The sequence below is a fragment of the Corvus kubaryi genome, unplaced genomic scaffold (assembly GCF_017639235.1).
Source record: "Corvus kubaryi isolate FWS band 111438036 unplaced genomic scaffold, C.kubaryi_AGA036_p1.0 37397, whole genome shotgun sequence".
In the NCBI taxonomy this organism is placed as follows: domain Eukaryota; kingdom Metazoa; phylum Chordata; class Aves; order Passeriformes; family Corvidae; genus Corvus; species Corvus kubaryi.
Window position 1 is genome coordinate 5727465 of NW_024581136.1, and position 14555 is coordinate 5742019.

The following is a 14555-nucleotide window of genomic DNA, read 5'->3' on the forward strand; positions in this document are numbered from 1 at the left end:
GCTCTGACTGCTGCTTTCCCCTCAGCAGACTTTAATAAAGTGTGGCTGTGTCTGGTTCCTCCATTGTGTAGGGAAGGTTTGAGTTCACACTCTTACAATTTCCCAGCTGCATTCATGCAACCTGTAGGAACTCTAGCTCTGGAACCTCTGGCCTATTGTCAGATTAGACAGATATCATCCAGTAAGGTTAAAAGTGACTATTTCACTTGAGCCTGGAATTATTTCTGTTGGCAAACAGGTAATCAGAAACTCTAATTATGCATCTTTACTGAGGCTGTAATGCTAGGTACTCTCTTGATTCTTAAAAAAAAAAAATTAATCTAACTAGTTAAAATCTAATTCAACTAGTTTGTCCAACTATTTTTATTCACACAAACCCACAGCTGCTTTGGGACAATGTTTTGCCTAATTACATGTATTTTTGGACAGATTTAGGTCTTTCCCCAGCTGAGGTCTTCTTTTACTGAGTTCCAGAATCCAATATGAAATAGTAAAGCTAAATAATTTCCTCTCACAGAGTCCTTCAAGTACTTCAAGGGAAATAAAAAGAAAAAGGGTGCAGGGTGGATGTGTGGATCTGGAAGGACTTAGCTCACCCAACCAAACTTTAAGAAGCAAATCGGGAAGTTCTTTAAACTACTCATAGTAAATAAAGTGATTTCAACTGGGAAAACTAATTTTGGTGGATTTGATACTAATTTTTTTCCATATACTTAGAAAAAATGACCTAAAAAATGCGACTACCAACATTTGCATACTGTCAGTTAAAAAGAGCATGGAGTATCTCAGTCAAACATCTGCTGCAGTCTAGAGAATGTGGCCATCACATCAGAATTACTGAATCCATCCTTGTGAGTCAGGCAGAAGTACCTGTACTTCTGCACACTCATCCACTCTCAGAAGCTCTGCATTCTGAGAGCCAGAACCGCAGAGCTGCTGAAATCAGAGATGTTTTTCTTCTAAATTACATGGCAGCTGACAGAAATAAAGATCTGTCCATGAGTCAGTTGGATTATTAGCTTTATCATTACCATTTCTGAACTCTGCAATTTGAAAAACTTAGTTGTTTGTTCCACATACTTAGTTGCATACGCGCTTGGAGAAAAAAATACCTGAGTAACACTTCTGAGGGGTTTAGAACAAAAGCCTGGAATAAACTAAGAATCTCCTAGCTTTCAATTTCTTGTATCTGAAATAGTAAAGCTGGGAATTAGAAAGGTTATCTGGTCTGAACTTCTTTCCCTAGATAAGCTTCTACCTTGAAGAAAGCAGACAACATCTGCGTTCTTCATGGCCATTTTAAATCCGTAGGTCCAGACTCATATCACAGAAAGGAGTCTGGGAACTCCTATAGTGATGATTAAAGCCAGGGTTTCTGTAGTTCCCAGTCTCTTTGCAGAGGACAAAAGAGATGAGAAACCTTGGCATCTACTTGATGATTGGATTGGATCTTTTTGGAAAAGGAGCTGGAAATCTCAGCCTGAGATTTCCTGCAATAATGTAAGGAGTGGTGTTTTTGGTCATTTCAGTGACACTGAAATGTGTGGTGTGATTTGTCTGTTCTCTAACTTACGGATGTTGTGTGGACAGCTGTAGCACATCTTTCAGCTCACAGGGCATGTGGACACACCCTTTGTCTACACAAGGTCCTGAGACAAGCTCTCTGGATAAGAGAATACCTGTGGCAAAATACTCAGCTGCAGTTAGGTGCAACCTACAGTGGAAGCTAAGGTTCCATGCTAAGAGCACAAAGCTGTGCAGAACTTCCACCCTGGTATGTTCAAGTTCTCACACTATCATGGGGCTTCTGTGTTTATCTGTGTGATAAACAACTGCTCGTTTCACTCAGGACGAGCTCTGTTGCCACAGCCAGCAGCAGCCTCAGCTGGAGCAGAGGCAATTAGACACCCTGCCTGAGGGCACACAGTTCCTGCACCCACTCACAGACTTCTCACCTATTTAAAGGTATAACTGTGCAGTCACATACAGACACTAATTAAGAGGAAATGAGGATTATCTCAAGCAGGAATGTGCACACGTAGCTTTCTTTAGCATACGGTTTCATAATGCCCAACATGTCATCTTCATTCATCTTCCTTCTGGTTTTATAGCAGGCTTTAAAAGGCCTTCATGCAGGGCAGTGAGGCTTGTGACACCTTCATTACAAAGCATGTAATGGAAAAGACACTTTCCTGTGATTTCTGGGAAAGAGAGATCTCAAACATTAACAAACTACTAGCTGAAATGTGTGGGTTTCAGGTAATATTCTTCAGTGCGTTCCTTCAGAGTCTTCTCCCACCTTTTTTTTTATCATTACTATTATTTTGCCTCCTATTACTCCACTTCGGAGTAGTTTTGGGAAGCAGGCAGGATTTTGTTTCATGCCTTGCTACTGAATTGGTGTGCTGTCTCGGGATGGAAGAATGAAATTGGGTAATTTCCAAGTGACTCCTTGAGCATAAGATAAATATCTACTGAAGAAGTATATATAGTGTATATAGGATATAGTGCTTTAAGGATTGACATCTTTTTGTGAAGATCTGCAATATCATAAGAAATAAGGAAACTGAAAATTACCAGTTGTTGCTTTTCTGTTGCAGGTATTTGTTTTTAGATTACAATTTCCTTTCCTCCACTGAACAAATTCTGGTAACTTATTTTCACTGCCACCGGCTCTCATCACTTCTTTTTGGAGTTATTAGCAGTTATCACTAATATGCAGAGTGCAAATTTTTAGTAGATAGGAGACTGGGAATGGTATAAGAGATGTAGCTCTCTCCTCCGTGCACAGTAAAATCTGACCTTTTATATTTAAATGGTTAAAAAGGGTCTTGAGCTGGAATATGCCTTATATGAGGTGTTTGAAGTAGCCTGATAGTGACTCAGAATTAAAAAAAAATCTGGAAGACAGAGCTAATCATCCATTAGCATTTGGATGCAATGCTTGTCTCGCATTAATTTCCATGCTTGCCAAAATGATTCTGGCAGAGGAACCAGCTGTGAAATGTAGAAATTAAAATATTAGTTTGGAAGTACTAGATATGCCCTGTAGCTGCTTGCAAAAGGATTTACATGAATGAAAATGTGAGGCAGCAGTATTATACAGGTAGGAGGATTTCTGTCCCCCCTTTTCTCCTTGTCCCCCCTGCTTTATATGCTGAGCACGATGTCACATCTATGGAATATCCTTTGGGCCAGCTGGGGTCTGCTGTGCCAGGTTGCTGTGCACCCCAGTGAAATCACTGGTGGGTACAGTACAAGGGAAAAAGCCTTGATTCTGTGCAAGCCCTGCTCAGGAATAGTAAAAGCATCTCTATATTATCAACTTTGTGTTCAGCACAAATCCAGAACACAGCCCCACACCGGCCACTGTGAAGAAAATTACCTCCAGCCCAGCACACAGTGGTAACCTCAGAGTATGAAGCAGCTCAGGCACATCTTCTGCACCACAAATAACTCAAAAGGCTTCATGACAGGTATCCCTCAGTGGTATACAGTGTTACCTTCCTTATCTCACCAAAGTCAGATCAGGCTACCATCAGAAAATCCATTTGTGTCAAAGCAGGACCATGTCATTCTACTGACAGTTTCTCTGCCCAAGATTACAACAGAATGCAAGGCAGGTTGGGGAAACATCAGCTTGAAATCAATTTAAGCCTTCCTTCTGTTGTGTGGTCCTTTGCATGATTAGAGACAGGCAATTTCCATCTCTAGCTGTGAGTGGAGGAAGTATTTTTCCTATTCTTACCCTATATTTTCATTGGGACAGCCACAAAAGCCACATTACTCCTTTCAGTTTTCACGTAAAAATCTCTCCTGTGAGCTGCCCAGCTGCTATCTAACATGAGATGAGGTTTCCAAACACTCTTCTTGCAGGCCCTAATGGAGTGTTTCCAAAAGCAGACAACTCAGTGCATCTGCTGTGAGTCACTCAAGTTCACCTTAAACAAGGTCCTGACATCAATTTCCCTTGTCTCCCCAGCCCAGCCACAATTCCCTTTTTAGGTACACCTTGTATGTTGTCGGAAGGATGTGTTATACTGCTCTCCTTCCAGCATTTTTACAGTAATGTGTCTGAAATTTAGTCCAAATTATTCTTCAGAAGAATGACTTGGTAGATTTATGGTTCTTGATATTTTAGAGACTATCCCTATTTTAATGACCGGACTGCTTTAATGAATCTTCCTGAGTTATCTCTTCATAATCCATTGCTTCAAAACCAGCTGTGAATGTTTTCTTCCTATTAAAGCTTATTCCTTTGGGTTTGATGTAATTAATTGCCACTTATGACTTAGAGAAAATATTTCCAATAAATATTTATGCCACAGGCACCATCTACTCTCTCCAGTGCCCTGTATACTTGATGTTTAAAAAATTTCTGTGAACCTCAGCCTGCAATTCATGTTAGAGGGAGCCTGTGGTTATAACAGCAGCAGCAGTCACAGATGTCCACTCTGGAGGTAGCACAAGAATCCCATTTCTTGATAAAGCAGGTCATGGAGGCACTGAGAATATGACAGAGTGGAATGCTGGAGAGGTTACAGCTGCAATGCCATGCTCGATCCTCCCAGTGTTTATTTATAGCTTTGTCAGAGTAAGGTTAAGCATCTGCTTCTCTTAAGCACAGAGAGAAAACCATGGCAGTATGAGACTCTCACAGAAGCAAGAAGATAGCAGATCTAGACAGAAGATTAAAGAGTGTCTCAAGTCTGAAGTGACAGGAAAGAGAAGAAAATCCATTGTCAATCTTTCACACTCTGAAATTCATGAGGCAGGTTTTGACTGCTGTATGATAAACGTGTGGCACTGAAAATGTGGAAATACAACCCTTTAAGGGCATATTTAAATTCTGTCTTAACATTAGCTCATATGTGAAGATATCTTTTTCAGAGCCAAGTATGTACAAGAGCAGAAAGTGAACCATATTTTACAGATTATTTAAGTAATTCTTTCAGTGGTCTTTTCAACAAGTGCTCAGTCTGCCTGCACTGGGCTCCATAAAGCAGAGAGCAACTGGTGAAGAGGAGGGTTTTTATTTCCCTGTGCAAGCCAGAGAGGGGCTCTCTGGAAGGTACAATTCCTTACCACAGCAGCATGAACACCCACACATGCCTTAGAAAGGACTACAACTCAACGCCACAATTTAGCCTGCCGCTGTTGATTCCTGCACCTTGTCAGGATGTAATTAAGGTATCGTCAAACTGAATAGGAAGATGAGACTTAAACCTAAAAATATCTCCAGTAATTATGGTTTAGATCTGGAAAGCAACGGATGGATTCTGATTTCTGAAAGAGACAATGCTGTTCCTGAAGATGGTTGAGTAATTATGGAGCGAAAGGTAAAATAAACACCCTTGTAATTCCCTGTCTGTGACATAGTGCTGAGGTGTGCAAGCAATCTCATGAGGGAGGGAAAAGGTCTCAGTACGTAGGTCTGGTGGTTTTAGAAAGAAAAACAGGGCTTTGTTATGTTTGCTAGCAAATGTAAAACTTCATTCAAACACAATAAAACAAAGCACTTGTTTCAGCTGTGCACGGTCACTATTCAAGAACACACATGGCTTTGTTTTAAAAAAAGCCAACAAACAAACAAACATCTCCTCCTTTGGGATTCAAGATTGCACTTCTGAATTTGCCTGTGTAAAGAGCTTTGTTGACTACTACCAGTCCTGGGAATAATCCTTTTTTCTGAGCTCCTGTAAGACTACACCTTCACTCAGAGGGCATGCTCTCATTCTTTGGACACTCTGAAGAACGTATTGGATACAGGGACCCTTCCTAAGGGATAGAAAATGTCCCTGACACGGTGTCTGCGCTATTGTGAGACAGTTATCTGGAAGTAATCTAGTTTCAAAGACTGATGTAAAAGATGAATCTGTATATTTGTACCTAAACATCCAAAGATATGTAGTGCCTTATCTTGAAAAAGACTTGGGTGAAGAAAAGAATGAAAACCACTCATAATCTACTTTAATTCAAGTGAAAGCTGCTGTCCTTTTTTCCCTCAAAATACACCTTGCCAAGGATTTTTCCTTTCTGCATACGTTATCATGCAGTTTGAATTAATTTGTGAGAACTGTTTCCTGGATGTTTTTGTTCCATCCCTTGAGTGAGAACTGGCATTTATCTGACAATATGGTGAGATGATTCAAGGAAGAATTGGCTAGAAAAACTAATTGCTTAATTTCATAGTTACTTTTCTCTCTGAATTGATTTACTGCACATTTGTACAAATGCCAGGGCAGTAAATGAAGCAGGAGCTGGAGGAGGAGGTGAGATCACAGAAGTCCTGATTTGACCAGCTCAAATTAGTACATAATGGAATCCTTAACCTCCTCCTGAAGATGTTTAAAAGCTTGATGGCTAAACTGCAATGAAAGTGATAATGCTGAAATACCTGCTTAGGACAGCAAAGCCATGCAGTTGCAAGGCAAGCAGCCAGTTCTGAAAATCCAGCTATTATGATAGCAAAATTACGTTCTTCACTATGTCAGTTAACAGAGAGATCACAGACAATGTGATCCATCATAACATCACCTATTTGCTTTGGTAACAAGCTGGTTTCTCTCTCACTTGCCACTTCACTAATGTAAGCACTGCTTCCCTTCTTTGAAATGCTCATTTGTCTCCTAGACTGGGTATGTTCTCCTGCACTCAATGAACCAGTTTACAACCCTAAACTGCAATTCCCCCTCCTTCATGGATGCAGATGGTTTGGGTTTTTCCATGTGGCGTAAGCCCACTCAGTGGTTGTTGCTGCTTCCACTGTCCCACTCCCTCAGTCATGTTGTCCTCCACTCTCCTTTGTGCTTCCACCATTATCATCAGACCACATCCAGAAAAAGTGGCACAGGGGCACAGAAAAACAGCCAACAATTAGATGAGAGGGTGTTTTACCATGACTGAATTTGAGTGAAGTTTGGGCTGCTGTCTTTGTCCTTTCCTTCTGCTCTGGCCATGTGCTCCTGCTGCTTCCTTGAGCTGGACCTAACCATATACAACTGCCTATGTCTATGCATACAGCCTACATTACAGGCATCCCTGTATGAAGCATTCTGGAGTGAGCATTTATGTAGTCACAGAGTAGGAGAACTTGCAAATGGAAAAGTTGCTGGACTATTTCAAGAATGTTTCAAACCTTTAACACTTTATTGAAACTGTTCTCTCATCCATCTGCCTGCAAAGCCAGTTTTTTTCCTCAGCTTTAAGGAAATACAAAACAATTTAAAATGAGCCCTTGTCACATCTCTTTAAAAAAGCATTATCTTGTTATGCTAAAGTAAGAAATGAGCACTGTTTCTTAGTGTTTTGTTTTAATTGAAAACCAGGTATTTTCCACTTTCCATACCTATCACTGCCATTTAGGGGTGTAAAGTTCATGTTTCTGCTTCTCCAGGATATTTGACAAGAAGTCTGCAGGATTTCTGCCAGTCTGGAAATCCACTGCCCCTCCCACAAAGGCACACTGCTTGGGACGGGAAGGGTCTACCTTCCTACATCAGTGGTCCTCAAGGACAATTCCTTGTTAGGCTGTGTGGAGTGGGAATGTCTGTCTCCCAGCCTCTGTGTTGGGACAAGATGGTCATGCAAAGAGCGATGGGGCACGATGATTTTGCGGGGAGATCATTGGAACCTGGGCCCATTTTGAGAGAATTTTTTTTTTCCAGTGCATATATAATTTCTAATGGCTTTTCTACATGTTGTTGGCCTGGACCATGAAAGGCCAGAGAATTTCTGGAAAATTCACTTATAATATAAGCATCTTGAACCAAATGAATGCCAAATATCTTGCAGGACTATACCACCTTTTTTTTTTTTTTCTACATTTAGTTTTGTATCCTACTTTTTTCCTAAATAATAGTTTCATTACTGTTTTCATTAAGAATTCCTAAAAGACAATTAAGCTACATCTTTAGCAGTGTGGCGATGCCACCTTAATCATGGAGATGCTGTAAAAGCATTGTGAAGAAAAGTGTTAAATCTTAGCAACTGCTAAGATAAAGTCATAATTGACATTTCAGCGTGGAAGATGAAGAGATCGTGCTTTAGCAGAGTTCAATGCTAGAAGAAACTATAAATCATGTAATCAAGCAAGAATTTAAATATCTTAACTTGTACTAACATAAGCCAACCACAAATACTCAGCACTGGTAATTAATCCAGATCTAGATCTTTGGAGAGAAGGTAGGGACAAAGTATCTACCAGTTTTTTCTTTTCAAATAAGGTCTTCTTAAAAGCATGTCCAAAGCAGGAAACATTTGTTGTAGGTCCAGAGAAACAAAGCTGGCAATAGTGTAGTTAGCAAAAGAATATATTTTTATGTGAAATTACATTTATTTTAGGAGGTCTCTCCATGGGGTAAGAAGAATGTCACACTACAGAAATTTTAACTGCATTTATAAATCACTGTGTGAACTTTATACGTGATTATGTCTCACAAATCCATGTATTTTTTTCTATTAGGTGGATTTTGTTTAAGTTCTCATTCAGTAGAAACAAACAAAACAAGACTTCCATAATTAAACTACTTTTAAAGTACTACCTGATTATATTAGCAGGAAACTATGTATTCTAATCTCAGTGGTAAACTGCTGCTAAACTGTACCATTGTTAATTGAAGTAATTTAATGAAAAGTTTAGCAAATAGACAAATATCCTCCTAAGAGGAAAAAATCCACTTATAATATTGGTGTAGAGGAAAAAGCTCTTTGAGGTAGTTTAACCTTTTAAAGTAGACAGCATGGCAAAATCAGACAATGTTGCCTGAAATAAGGAGGGTAGCAATGACATAATCTTTCTATAACAAATTATCTTTGCTTGGTATGTCCAGCCTATCAGAGATAGATATAATTTCTTCTAAGATCCTCTGGAAAAATAAGCAAAAAGTCAAAGCTCAACTGGTCAAAAAGCAAGCCATAATTAATTTTTATATTATTATATGAAATAATAATTTCCTCTGAGAAAATAAGCCTTTTTTTTTAGGATATTAAATACTAAATAGTAAAATTAAGTGACTGTGGTCAATATGTTTTGCATTAAAATTAATCCCTTCCTATATCAAACAACAAGGATACCACTGATTATCTGCCCAGTGAACCTGCTTTGGTTAAGAATGTGTTCAGGTTCTCACCTTGTAAGGTTGCTCACTTGCACACTGGGATTAGGTTATGTATTTTGCTCACTCTGTCTTGTGGAAACTGATAGACCAGTGCTCAGTATGACTGAAGTGAGCCCAATAACCTTTAACCATATTCCTAAATTTCACAACTGCAATGACACTGCTGTGCCACTCCTGCTGCTCTCAGGCATTCTGCATCACCTCAGGCAGGATGCAAAGCCTCTGGCCATCGCCTCCATGGGATGGAGATTCAGGTTCCTGGCAGCAGCAGGCTGGGTTCATCAGCTGGAGCTGAATGTCTGTGTCCTTGAGGGAATCCCAGCAGACTCCATGAGAGCCCTCAGCTGGTCTTTAGGTTGTGCGCAGCACAAGTAGTGCTGGAGACCTTTTACCTGAGATAAAACTGATCTTTTCTAAAGCCCTTCTTTGCTCACTGAGACCAAGGAATAGCATTCAAATAGAATAAGTAAAGATGTGCTCTTCTGAGTCCTTCATCAAGTAAAAAACTAATAAATTCAATTTCATGTAGATAGTTTGTAAAGCAACATAACTCCTATTTCTTCATGCACATTGTTAAACAAAAGCTGATCTTAATTGCATTATAACCCACAATAATGAGATTTAAATTTAATTTCAAGTGCAAAATAATTCTGTTTGAGTTCTTCAGCAGCTTTTCCTCATCTAATATGGAAAGAGTTTTTTCTCTTTAATTGTGTCTCTCTGCCTTCAGGAAGATTGAGCAGCCTTTTAAACATCTTCTCTTTCCAACCTGTCACTTAACTAGTTACGGTTTGGAATACTTTTCTCTTTGGCTTACTTTTCTCTCTTGTGAGTTGCAGATTATGAACATTAAAAAATACAGAAAGCCAGCAAAATCTGAAAGCCAAATGTGGGGAAACCTCTACAGTAATTTTTATTAATGTGCTCTGTATAGAAATCTGTATTTTTAGTTTGTATGTTTGCTTTTAAAAGAAAGGTGAAAATTACAGACTTTTTAGTTTAACATGTACTGTTGTCAGCCCCGCACCCCACCCATATAGCTCTCAAGGAACTTTTCTCCAGAGGAGATGGCAGTGAGTACTTACTGAGGCACAGTTGCTTTCTGACTTGTCTTCTAGAAAGCCAATTTGGCATGGTGTCCTCTGATTCTGCAGCCAGTAGTCTGTTGATTCTAGCAGACTGTTACTGCAGAGAATCTGTTAAAAAAGTTAAAAATAGTTAAAATCATTACAAATTTTTCTGAGCCCTATTGTGCTTTGGAGGCCTGAACCCTATTGCAGTAAGTCAACAGAAATTTTGCTGACAAAATTTGGGGGTGTGGGGGGAGCAAGATGGACAAGATGGTTTGGTTTGGACCCGTCCAGTTACTGCACCTTAAGTCAAATCACTTATATATCCCCTAAAGTATTAGCCTGTTTTCTTTCATAACTGAGAGTCCTTGGAGATAGATGCTTGATGCTTGAAGGAAATGCCTAAGCTCAATATTTTTACTGGAAAATATTGCTATGAGTTTTGTTCTGTGTTAAAATGATAAACAGAGATGTTGGGAAAACTAATTATTCAATTACATCAGAGTACACAAACTTGCAGCCTTTATGACTGACTGTATTTCTCTCCACAGTAGATCAGTACTATTCACTCTGCCAGCAGCCTAATTTCTGGGACTTCCAAGGCTCCAAACTCCTTCTTCTTAAACAAGTCTTTCTGTTTTCTGAGAAACTGAAGTACTTTGGACTTTCTGTAGTGAGTCCTTAGGTCACTCAGCACCCTGAGACCAAGACTTTGGGTTTAATCTGTGTTGACTCAGCCCTACAGCTTGCGCCACAGCCTCTGCTCAAAGCCAAAATGGGGCTACAGATAGCTGGAGACTTTAAAGAGGCAAAGCCAGTTTGCAAACCTGATGCTTAGATTAAACTGAATTCTTTACTTTCTGCCTCTGTACTAATATTCTACCATGAAAAAGAGGGACCATCAGGATCTTTAAAACATCTAGGGAATAGCAGGAAAAATATTGCTGCACCATTGATGCTACTTCCAGAATGTTTTCTATGGCTTATCATGTTCCCCAGGCAGCAATGTTAAGAAGTATGTTTGTAAAACAAATGTATATTTTACTTGTACTTCCTGCAAGTCTTGTATTACATGGAAATAGACTGTACTCTAGTTTTCAGACTTTTATTTTAATAATGATATTTAAAAATATAAATTTGTTGCTATACCTGGGGGGGAAAAATCTATCTACAGTACTTTCCTTCACCTGACTGCATGTTTTGTATTGACACATATTTGTCCTACTTCAACGACACTTGATCTCTAAGCCTAGATCCCTTCCTTAGGAAGAGAAGTGAGAATAACTTTTGAGGCCTTCTCACTTCTCAGGGAAGATTAATGACCGTAGAAAGCTGATTTGGCCAGGTGACACAGTTTTCTAACACTTGGGAGCACCACAGAAGCAAGCTTATTACCACCCACACCCACTGTAATTTTTATATTTCTGGTAAAAAGTCACTTACACAGTTAATATTTCACTCCCTGTATCATACTTATATTGATTCCTGAATAAAAGTCAGCAGCAGAGGGATGAGGAGGTAGTAGGGAACAAGCCCCTGAGCTTGGCCTGCTTCAGTGCCCTTTTTTTGGTGCCCTCCACAGGGACTTTCCACCTTTGTTGTTGTTTCTCAATACAACAGCCCTGCTAGGGGTTTTCTTCCAAAGAGCTTTAGAATACAAATTTATGGTTCACAAAATACTCAGAGGAAGTATTGTGCCCAAAGACTTTGTTCTTAGTATGCCAAAGGCTCATGAATGCTTCTCATGAACACCAGCATCTTCTTGGGGGCTGCTAGCTAATCTTGTTTACCAGTGCAATGACTCTGAACTCAATAAATGTTATAGCCTTCCGTCTCAGTGCAAAAAGATTCCTGCCATCATAACTAACTCTGAGACTAGATGGGGAAAATAATATACTCCACATCCCAAAGAAACAATTTCCTGTTAGTGTAATAAACTGTTGTGTGGGTTTGGTTTTTGTTAAGGAAATCTTTAAGCATTATGAACTGGATGAATTGGGCTTTCTTTTCCTCTTTCTGAAAAACTAACATCCTCTGAGGCTTTATGAAGACATACAGAATTGAATATATATAAAAACACACACATACACACATATATATATATGAGATTTAAGACTTAATCTGATTCTAGATATTCTCATCCTTAAAGGCTGAAGTTCTAATTACCTGTTAAAACATAATTTTGCACACACAGGAAACAGTTCTCTTTATCTCAAACAGCTTTTGCTGTAACAAGCAATCTTGTTCCATTTCCTTAAAATCACAGTGAATTTGTCTTCAGCTTTAATCACTTTAGATCTTTCTCTCCCAAAACTCAGATAGTTTCTGAGAAACTGTGATAGACGGAAATTTATCATGTAGAAACAAGCTGCAGATATCCTTGGTGCTGCTTGTCTTTGTCTCAGAAGAACTTGGCGTGCATTTCAGAACAGCTCGATCACAGCAGATCTATATTGTACATGACAAACCCATGAAATGAGCTGGGCAGTCCACACTTCTACTGCTTTGTCTCCTGTGGGATGTTAAATGACCCTTGGTAGCTTTATCTTTCTTTCAGAGGATGTTTTTATCAGGAAGGAAATACTAGTAAAGCAGCAGGAGAAGAAATAACTCTCCTGAAAAAATGTTTTGGTCAGGTCAGGTCATGGTTGCCAAGCCTGAGTCACTCCAGGCTGGTTTTTGAGTTCCAAGGCTTTATATTGCATTTAATTTTTTGTATGCAGCTTTTCATAGTAGACTTTGAAGTCAAGGGTAGAAATTATTACATGGAAGTTTTGGACAGCATGTGATTTTTAAGTAACCTCAAGCAGATGAACAACATTAGTAGGATTACGTTTTATCTGGGCCTAAGTAGTTCTGCACACACACTTGAGAATGTATCCAGAAACGTGAAGAAGGGTGAATATGCATAGCATTTTTAATACTGGAGGTTGGGGGGAATAATTTACAGCAATTTGGATTTGAAAAAACAGGTGAGAAAAACAAAATCAGATATACTGGAGTCCACACAGCAGAAGCTGGCAGAGGTCCGCAATCTAAGGAACAGAGCTTGCCTCAAAGTCATCTGGAAAGGCTCCAGAAATTACTCCAAAAAGAAAGTGCTGTGGGAATGGGGGAATGCAGGAACATGTGCCAGAGGCCTCCTTGCACATCATCTGGTTTTACACAGGTCTGAGTGGTGCTCAGGAGATGGAGGTGACATTTGAGGCAGTGATGGCTGGAGTGAGGGGTAAACTTTGGATCAGTTTAAACTCCATCTCATGAAACAAAAGTTCTTGCATTAGCACCATTATAGACATCATATTGCTCAGAGCTCTCCCATTAGTACTTCTGTGGAGGAAGGAGAATTTGGGCCACCCTGCAATGCTGATCACAGGTTGGGTTACACACATCTGCTGTGCAAAAATGTATCTGTAGAAGCCATGTGAACTTTTGGGCATATTTCTTTGGTAACAGGCAGTATTACTGTGGTCAAAGACACACATATGGTAAGAGTAATGGAGTATTTCTTACAGCCTCTTGCTATTGTAAGGCAATTCTTCCTGTTAAATAGTATCATGTGTTTAGATAGTGGGAGTTTGCATATGCATGAAAACTTAATGGGATATTCATACTTTTAAAGGAATACACTGAAATCCTTATAGCAAAATAATATATGACTGCAATGATCAAAAGTGTATAAGCTTGAAGGAGTTGATCTAAATTAAAATAGCTAGTTAATTAATCATAAGCAATGTGAGAACTGGTATTCTTCGGATCTGTATCTCTACCAGCATATTCCCATTGCCATTCTTGCATTTAAGCATTTTTTCAAAATATACTACAGTGATCTGTACCAAATGACAATAAAACTAACCCTCTTCTCTTTCAGCTGTCAGTCTGCAGTCCTGCACTTTTAAGGCAAACAGTATCATTTGCCAAAATTTCTTCCTCCTGTCTTGTACTTCTCTTCATTCTTATTTAATTAAGACAAGTGCAGGGCCAGTCCCACTGACAAATCATTAGGATTTTTGCTATCAGCTGAAAACTGAAAAGCAACTGAAAGCAGAACTTGATTCATTGACCATACTCATGTGACAGCTGCACACACTATACTGCTGCATATCTGGTTTGGAGCAGGATCATCACACTCAGAAAATAATTCAGGATGAATCTGCATCATGCACTAAATGTGAAATCAGCAGTAATTCATGGTTCCAAAAAAAGTTTTCCACTCTCATCTAGAGACTCAGCCATCAGCATTACTCAGTGTGTTGTGAATCAATGAACTAAATCAGCCTCTAGCAGAGTGTGGATTAGAAAAGTCACTCTTTCCCAGAGGAAAATACTGTGTATGAGTTTAGTGTAACAGCTTCCTGCTCCCTGA

The 14555-nt window shown here is 39.3% G+C and overlaps 2 protein-coding genes across 12 annotated transcripts in view; one reads left to right on the top strand and one right to left on the bottom strand.

Moving 5' to 3' along the window:
• Nucleotides 1–14555, top strand: part of DAW1 (dynein assembly factor with WD repeats 1) — a 247791-nt gene that overhangs the window by 53947 nt on the left and 179289 nt on the right. The window lies entirely within an intron of this gene.
• LOC121671237 (SPHK1 interactor, AKAP domain containing) overlaps nt 1–14555 on the bottom strand; it is a 66403-nt gene that overhangs the window by 29890 nt on the left and 21958 nt on the right. For all 8 annotated transcript variants that reach the window (XM_042042567.1, XM_042042560.1, XM_042042563.1 and 5 more), the window contains one exon: nt 10205–10315. In XM_042042567.1, the coding sequence (XP_041898501.1) occupies nt 10205–10315 (111 nt within the window). The remainder of the gene's footprint in view (nt 1–10204; nt 10316–14555) is intronic.